The sequence below is a fragment of the Echeneis naucrates genome, chromosome 3 (genome assembly GCF_900963305.1).
Source record: "Echeneis naucrates chromosome 3, fEcheNa1.1, whole genome shotgun sequence".
NCBI classification, from domain to species: Eukaryota; Metazoa; Chordata; class Actinopteri; order Carangiformes; family Echeneidae; genus Echeneis; species Echeneis naucrates.
In genome coordinates, this window is record NC_042513.1 from 19,090,884 (window position 1) to 19,099,818 (window position 8,935).

The window sequence follows — 8,935 nt, forward strand, 5'->3', positions numbered from 1 at the left end:
TTAGGCCAGAGAATGTCAAAAATGGTACACATGTTGCGTTCACCTCTCCAGACACCGTAACTTCTTATAAAGTTTACTGACTTATAATCAGTAAGTGTACATTGTAGCAAAAAACTTTCACTATCGCTTTCCTCATTACAGTGACTGATTATTTATACAAGCAGAAATTGTTTCTGTGAGTTTTGTATATACGCAACATCTCTGTATCGCACAGTCATAATTAAACTATGAGAATCCTGCAGACATGTTTGTACTGTCTGATTGAACACAGAGCCACCACCTTAGGAAAACAAGATTTATTTAATTTTTTTTTGGACATTTTATAAATAGACACAAATAGAAAAAAAACAAATCCTATTCAATCGTATTTACACTTCTGATTAAAATGAGTATTTAGCGTAACATGAAAAAAGTGAGCAGAAAAGTATAAAATCTTACACTCAATACAAAACATGAACAGTGTGTGGCATTTACTCCTTTAGTACAATCAATCTTAAACATTTCATCAAGAGAATTCACTGAGAATAGTATTAGCTTTTAATGCACAAGCACATTTCTAGCTTAGGCACATGATATAATTCATACAGAAAACAACCAATCAAAAAGTGCCACAAGTCGCCTGCATCGTGATTACATGAAGTACTGAACAAATTCTCACGTTTCCAACAGTGTTACACACTGTAACATTAACGCCTCCTTTCGCATCACACTAAGCACCTAATCCATCTAAAAAAAAAAAAAAGCCACAAAACTCATTTATACTTTACAAACTCTTCGGTCTGGATGTGTTACTAACATTTCCCAATCTCAGGGACTGACTCGTTCATGATATCAGGAGGTTTAATTTCTTTGTTCTGTCCAGATGTGAGGGCCACTGTGCTTGTTGCCTACATAAAGATCAAAATGAAAAAACTTTGTGTGGTGGTGAAATCAGAGTGCTCCAGAGTCACATAGCACAGTGCTGGATCGTACTGGGCGGAGGCATTTTGAGGCCTTCCTCACCTGGAAGGATGGGCATTTTTCCTCCTCAGTAGTTGTAGAGGCGTTGGCAGGGCTGTTTAAAGAAGCCATAGCGCTTCTCTGCTGGGGAGAAGCGCAGCTTAGCCAGATTCTGCCTGTGGAGGGAGCTGCGGCTCAGCTTCTTCCTCTCTGCCTGGGCCCTGGCCCTCTGGACTGCCAGCAGCTGGACGTTGCAGGGCAGGGGGATTCCCCAGCCAGCTAGACGCCAAGATATGTGCTGTCTTACTGCCACTGGCCTAGACAGACACAAGTGTGAGAGGAATATAAAATATTAGGTTAGATACAATACGAGAGATAAAAGGTTACTTTACGCAAGCTCAGGGGAAATGTTCTGAACCCACTTTTCTGAGTTTTGAATAATCCCCATTCTCTTCAGCTGAAACTGACATGGTATGGTCTTTTTGTGTAACTGCCATATTTTTTGCTTATTAACTAACACTTTTGACAGCTAAGCATTTAAGATTTGTTGTTCTTCAAATAAACAATTCAGCATCTCAATGCAAGTACCTTCTTCCTCAGATCATTGACTGCCTACAGAACCAAACCTTCTTACACCACGTGACGTCAAACGGGGAATGATTAATCTAGAGCGTTTCCCTCACTCAGCAGTGAACTGCAGATCTGGACACATGGAAAATGAACTTGGAGACCCTTTACACAAAAGGTGGCCTCAGCCCGATAAGCTGTCAGCAGAGTAACCTAAGACAAGTGTTTGGTGGGCTAGACTGCTGACGTGGTTCTTTTGGTACATGGAGACTAAAGGTGAAACTACGATACAAACATTGCAACACAGATAGAAGCACAACACACTGCTGCAAGTTCAGCCTGTTGATCTCATTACTACAATAACAATTTAAATGAGGGGAGGTTGTCTATTTTCTAACTACTACACAAAACTCCTATTACCTTCTGCTTCTCATTACACTAGTCAAGTCAGACCAGATTAAATTACAGATCCAGGTACAGCATGAGGGAACGTTATGATTTTATCTAGATAAGAAAGTGCATAAACCAGAATCACATCCTCAAGTGAGGGAAACCACAACTAGAAATGAGCCAACATGTAAAAGTAATTACTGCCTCACATTAGCACTTCAACAGTGGTTCTGTTAAAAACATTTCAGAAGGAAGGAAAGAGTAAACATCATCTTCCACGGTTATTTACTTTGAATATTTGCTTTGAAATGTTTTGTCATGATTCAACTTAAAAAAAAAAGAAAACCAGTTGATACAATGTGAGGTAATATACCACAAGATAAATCAATAAATGTTTATTTTGATAGCTCTTTACAATAGCCCAAAGAGTGACTGAAGTGTGATACAATAAAAACAGAATTACTTCAGAATAATAAAAACACTTTTATTACACACTGACAGACAAGATAAGATAATTAAAAGAGATTGTAATGTGCTAGATGTCGTTTTACTCTATAATGATCTTTATTATTCATACTAAAGTATTTTTTACTGACGATATTTTCGGTTCTTGTTCTAAATCTTTGCTGTATTTTTATAATGCATTGCTGCTGTTCATGAAGTAGCGGGGTAATTCCTCTTCCACAACACATATACAGAAATAACTCGACCAGATGCTCCAAATGTCCTTGGGATTTTGCCAGTTGCTGTTCAGTGAGGCTCCGCACCTCTAAGCTTTTTGTAAACCATGAATACCCCCATGTCCCATTTTAAAAGGGGTTTAAAAAAAAAAAAAAAAAAAGTTAAGTCTATATTTGAATAATATTCTGAAGTGTCCATTGTAAGTGGTGCCATTTTGTGTTTTAGCTGAAACGTCAAAATGAAAAGTTACCTGGAAGTGTCTTCTTCGTCTTCATCGAAGCTTAGCTCCTCCTCCTCTTCCTCTGCTCCAGTCATTCGGTGTGTCACCTGGTAAACGGACATGCTGGGGTGCTCAATCAGCAGGTTCTCCAGAGGACCCACCTCAGGTGTAGATAGCGGCCCATTCTCTGTACGAGGAAGGTTCCAATTCAAACAAGTCAGCTCTCATGAGAAAATGAACTATAACCTCACTGAGCCCAGAAAGATATGAGTCTCACCTGGGAGATTGACAACAACCCATCCTCCATCCTCAAACTCCATCAGCTCCTCATAGCTGTCACCTGTTGCCTCAAAGTCCTCGTTGGGATTGCCAAGCAGATGAGACAGAATCTTTCCAATCATCTCTATCCCTCAATTTCAATCTGTGAATTCACAACCGAAAGCAGGTGCATTAGTCCAGTGAATCCATATCGAAATATTTGTGACAGTGATCTGATGAGGTTCGATGAGGGTCGAATGAAAACTGTGCAAAGGGCTCCCCCCTGAGGACATCCCAACCAAACAACCAGAAGGACCTCCTCAGTACACCATGTCCCGCTGTGTCAACAACTACTGTCAGTACACCAGCTCTGAAACCTGAGCCGCCTGAGCAGTTACATGACTGCGATGTGGGGTCAGGGGTCAATTTACAGCTGAGAGAACATGATGGTGCGAGAGGTTTAAATTACACCGACTGAAGCAGCATTACATAATCTGTGATTCTGTTCATGTTAAATCTTGAAGGGACTTAATTATTTCTGACCTTTTGGCCCAAAATAAATACCCTCTCACTTTTTAATCTGCCTTATGCGAAACATACTGTGACTGCAGTTCCCATGAGGGGGGAATTTACTGTCTTCGTATAACGTTCTTATGATTTCAGTTATCCAGTCTTTTGCTCCACATTCCTTTGTTTTACTGTAGGTCTCTGCAGTAGCCTAGACTGTATATTACTATACATGATGACCTTGACACAGCATCATGTGTTAGAGCTTTTCTGCTGTTTGCCCTCATTGTCTGGATGCCTTCCTGTTTACATATCGGTGCCTGTATAGATTCTAGTGGCGCAGACTGTCTCCTGACCCAGATTTCTGCAGCACACCCCGCCTGTGAGCTCTGCAGGCCCTGCTGCTTCGGGCCATTTGACTCATTGGGCAGGATGTCGACCGGGCTCTAACATTACATGACGATACAGCCCGAACAACAAGCAAACAAAGGATTGCAGACACATTACGCAGTGACACAACACAAAGACACACAGCCAGGATGACTGGAGTTAGAAAAAAAAAACAAAAAAAACAACAGCAGTTATCCGAGTGCAGGATCACTCCACCGACGTGGAGACATTTCATGCAGCGACTCACCGGTCGAGGTGACTGTGTTTTTCAGGGGACTCCCACGGTTTGGCTTCGCTGTTTGCTGTTGTTCTTCACGGATTGTTTTGATCCCGAAGTTGTTTGTCTCCGAGGCTCCTCCCCCTGTGCCCTGAAACGTCACGGCCAAGCCCCGCCCAGAGGGGGCGTCCGCCTGTCACGCCGGTTTAAAAGCGATGAGTCAGTCAGGACGGAAATATCCTGTTTGGATATCAACACGGCAGAGAAGTTTATCTGATTAAAAACAAAGTCAGGCTCATTCAGTGCAGTAATGAGTGTTACAGGGAGGAAAACGGCCCCCTGAAGGGCCGTCAGGCTGCACATGCGCCCTGCGTCCTGTTTTGGCTCCTGAGCAGGTTTACTGATTTTAACCGGGTTGAATATCTGATTCAGCGTTAGTGACTGTAAAAACCTTAAAGTCATTTTTATAACAAACATTCAAGAGTTAAAGCTGAAACAATCACCAATCAATGGATGTTTTCTGTGGACATCACTGTCAACAACACGGTCCAACTCCTCATCACAGAATACAGGTCACGACATGGACGGACTGTCATTGGCAGTGATTGTTTTTAATGGAAAAGATATTATTGCATATTTGCGATTTCTTAGCTCCGTTTGTTTATCATTTTTATGAGTATTTTTATGGGCATGTCGTGCAAGAGATAGCAGATAATGTGTAGGCTTTCAGGGAAAAAATATTTTAAGTGTTCAGTGAATGGATCATTGACTTTCGTATAAATGATGCCCTTACTCTGAACCTACCCGGGGCATAAACTAATTCCCAACCCAGTTTCCTGAAGGGCGGCTAGGATGAGGGTTTGTCATGTGAGTGTACGTTCATTATGGTAAAATGGACAAACTTGTGTTCAACGAGTTCGTGAATTATGAAACATACGGACACTGTCCGGTGGGTGTTTCCGAGGAGCAGAAATATGTCATTCGTTCATTTCCAAATGAACGGGAAGCAATAAGAACATTATACGTCAAAAATAATGTAATCAGTTGTCAGTCGAGCATGCTAACCAGTTAGCTAGCAGTCGTAGTGTAAGTGATCCGGTAGTGTAAGTGAAATGGCATCCATTTACACAAAGATTGACAACGAATGGCCGAACAAATGCATTCTCAATTTATTTTTTACGTAATAAATACCATACTAGTAACCTACACATTGGCTTGTTCCATTTCGCTTTCCGTACACCCAGCTGTGTTTCTATTTGCATTTCTTCCTTACATACGCACGGTAACTCACGACTCAGCAGTAAATCAGCGTAAAGGGGAACAGGAACTTTTGGGGCGAATCGGTTAACATACCGGCATGTGGAGGGATCCGGTCCAGTTCAGAGGTCTCCAGCTCCGGTCCTGGAGGGACACCGTCCTGCATGTTTTAGATGTTTCCTGCTCCAACACACCTGACTCAAATGATCAGCTCGTCATCAAGCTCTGCTGAACCAGGAGTCAATCAGGAAGCATCCAGGACCGGTGTGTCAAACGATTCGGTTCCCCTTTATGTTGAATTACTGCTGAATCGTGCATAGGTGCTATGTTACCGTGCATACTTGAAGAGACGTGGTGATACACACCAGGTAACAATACGACCAAGATATATGATGTAGAATGAGCCTATTGTTATGGAGAAATAATCCAGGTAGGGTGAGGATTATACATCGTGGCCATGTCTGTACGTGTTATAGTTAAGAATATGGCCACGTTACAAGCTAACGGCTAACGTTACAAGCTAACGGCCCTGCTTCTTACCTTGCTCTCCGTTTCTCTTCCCAAATTCGCTGTCACCACCTTTTTAAAAAAATTTTGTATAGAAAATTTCTCAACCCCTTATTTTCTTATTCTTCTTTCTTTTCCTTTCTGATCACCGGACTGATGTTGACTGGACCTTTTCCTACCGAACTTCAGACAACAGGCTATCATAGCAACAGTAACCAATGGGGGCGGGGCTTAGCGAAGGCTCTGTGGCCAAACCATTTGGGGGGGGGTTACAATTAGGAAGAAAACAAGTTAATATACTCAAATAATACATAATCTTTCACTAAAATAGTTAATCTCAGTGGGTGACTTGTTGGCTTTACTGGTCTAGTCTGTGGACGCGTCCTGTCTCCTGTCTGGTCTCGGTCCGTTCCTGGAGGGGTGCCAGACCGGTCCGGTCTGGTTCGGCCTAGGTCCTGGGGGGGCGCTATATCTGCTTTAGCCCAGTCCATCACTCGCAACCAATTAATTCCGTAGACACGTTCAGGTGCCCACCTTTACATACACACATTTACAATCGTATTCAACATTACATACATTGAGGGTTACAGTAAATCATACAATCACCATTACATCATGTATACATATTAACATTATCATTAACATTATCGTTATCATACATTACATCTACATTAACATCAACCTACCCTACCCGGGAATCGAACCCCTCCCACCTAGGTGCGGGGCGGCAGCGTTACCGCTGCGCCACAGCGCTGCTCGAGTTGCAGCATAAATTTGCTCTACTTCATCCGTTCACATTTACGTCACCTGACCTAACCGTGATGACGTCCCACTCGGAGTGGGCTGCGATTGGCTCCAGCATCCCACGTGACCTCTTCTTCTTCTTAGCTTCGAGTCCACGCCTGTTGACTTGTTTATAATTTTTAGGAGTAAATAAATACCATGCTTTGTTGCTAAATTTTTCTGTATATATGCGACTTGTGTATATGCCACAGTTTAACTGGTTGATCGATCAATGACAATTATGTAGACCTATAGCCTATTTTATGGGTATGTCGTGCAAGAGATAACAGATAATGTGTAGGCTTTCAGGGAAAAATATTGACTTTCGTATAAATCATGCCCTTACTCTGAACCTACCCAGGACATAACCTAATTCCCAACCCAGTTTCCTGAAGGGCGGCCAGGATGAGCGTTTGTCATGTGAGTGTATGTTCATTATGGTAAAATGGACAAACTTGTGTTCAACGAGTTCGTGAATTATGAAACATGCGGACACTATCCGGTGGGTGTTTCCGAGGAGCAGAAATATGTCATTCGCAGGCGCTCCGCCCGTTTCCAAATGAACGGGAAGCAATAGTAACGTTATACGTCAAAAATAATGTCATCAGTTGTCAGTCGAGCATGCTAACCAGTTAGCTAGCAGTCGTAGTGTAACGTAGTGTAAGTGATCCGGCAGTGAGGTTTACTTAACAGCTAGGCTAGCTGGCATCCATTTACACAAAGATTGACAACGAATGGCCGAACAAATGCATTCTCAAATTTTTTTTATATAATAAATACCATACCAGTAACCTACACATTGGTTTGTTCCATTTCGCTTTCCGTACACCCAGCTGTGTTTCTATTTGTGTTTCTTCTTTAGGTACGCACAGTAACTCACGACTCAGCAGTAAATCAGCGTAAAGGGGAACAGAAACTTGGGCGGAACCAAATCGGCTGACACACCGGACATTTTCCTACCGCACTTCAGACAACAGAGAACAGGCTAGCATAGCAACAGTAACCAAGGGGGGGAGCGGGGCTTAGTGAAGGATCGCAGGCCAAACCATTTGTTTGGGGGGGGGGGGGGGGGGGGTGTTACAATTAACAATTAAGAAAACAGGTAAGAAGCTTATGTAACTCAAATATTACATAATTACATAATCTTTCACTAAAACAGTTGTGTATCCATAAACATATCATCTCAGTGGGTAATTCGGTCGCTCTTTTACTGGTCTAGTCTGTGGACATGTCCTGCCTCCTGTCTGGTCTCGGTCCGTTCCTGGAGGGGTGCCGTCACCAGTCTGGACTGGTTCGGCCTAGGTCCTGGGGGGGGGCGTCGTATCTGCATTAGCCCAGTCCAATACTCTACCAATGAACTGTAGACATGTTCAGGTGCCCACACCTGGAATCAAACCTTTAACATTACATTAATCTCATTACATTATTACATATACATACATTACATTACATATTCATTCACATCATGTATAGATATTACAGCCCATTACATCACTAAACCCCGGGGTTACATTATCATTATATCATCAACATCGCCGCCCCGCACCTAGACGGGAATCGAACCCTTCCGGTTTGGTCACCTGACCAAACCGTGCTGCTCAAGTTTAGACGGCAGAAAAAAGAAAAAAAAAAATCGGTAGATCGGCATCTTCCATCTGTATTTTCCTTTTACAACCCGAACTCAGAAACAGAAATATTACATATTAAATGTATTTTTTACTCTAAAAATTATAGATATCTACTTTATTTGTCCTGAGGGAAGTTTACATGCATCACTCACACAGCAGACATACAGACATGCTGCCTCACTTTTACACTGCAATGTGCTGTACTTCCCAACATGACAAACAGCTTGTTTTGTGCTAAAACAGCTGGTTAATATCCACACAGCTCCACTTTAGGGGATCCGACTCCGGGTTTTCGGTCCTGAGTCTCTCGTTCACTTGTCCCATGGCGGCTGCGCAGTGTGACCTGAGCATTCCCCTTTAACCAGGTGGGCTTGTGGGTAATGTGTGACGTAGTCACTATATAGCTATGTTGTGTTGCTCTCCGCTGAATCGGAGTGAGGGACAAACACGCATCACCGGAATCAAATCGGTTAACACACCGGCCGACACCAAAATAAAATCATCCCCACACAGAAGTAACTAACCGCTGTGGTCGTGACGTCGTTTGCGCCCCGTCCTTACTGTCCAGCAGGGGTCGCTGTGAGGCAGGAC

General features: G+C 42.8%; 1 protein-coding gene across 1 annotated transcript; it reads right to left on the bottom strand.

Annotated features, from left to right (window-relative positions):
- Positions 1-280: 280 nt before the first annotated feature.
- Positions 281-4,323, bottom strand: LOC115041277 (tumor protein p53-inducible nuclear protein 2). The gene is made up of 4 exons (XM_029498623.1): positions 4,200-4,323; positions 3,075-3,218; positions 2,828-2,984; positions 281-1,256 (listed from the first exon to the last, which is right to left on the bottom strand). The coding sequence occupies exons 2-4, from the start codon at positions 3,196-3,198 to the stop codon at positions 1,028-1,030; spliced, it is 510 nt and encodes a 169-aa protein (XP_029354483.1). The 5' UTR covers positions 3,199-3,218; positions 4,200-4,323; the 3' UTR covers positions 281-1,027.
- Positions 4,324-8,935: the final 4,612 nt, after the last annotated feature.

Coding starts and splice junctions, on each gene's coding strand:
- LOC115041277 (XM_029498623.1), bottom strand. CDS start 3,198: ATGATTGGAAAGATTCTGTCTCATCTGCTTGGCAATCCCAACGAGGAC. Junction 2,985..3,074: donor GGTTGTTGTCAATCTCCCAG/GTGAGACTCATA, acceptor TTCCTCGTACAG/AGAATGGGCCGCTATCTACA. Junction 1,257..2,827: donor GACGAAGAAGACACTTCCAG/GTAACTTTTCAT, acceptor GTGTCTGTCTAG/GCCAGTGGCAGTAAGACAGC.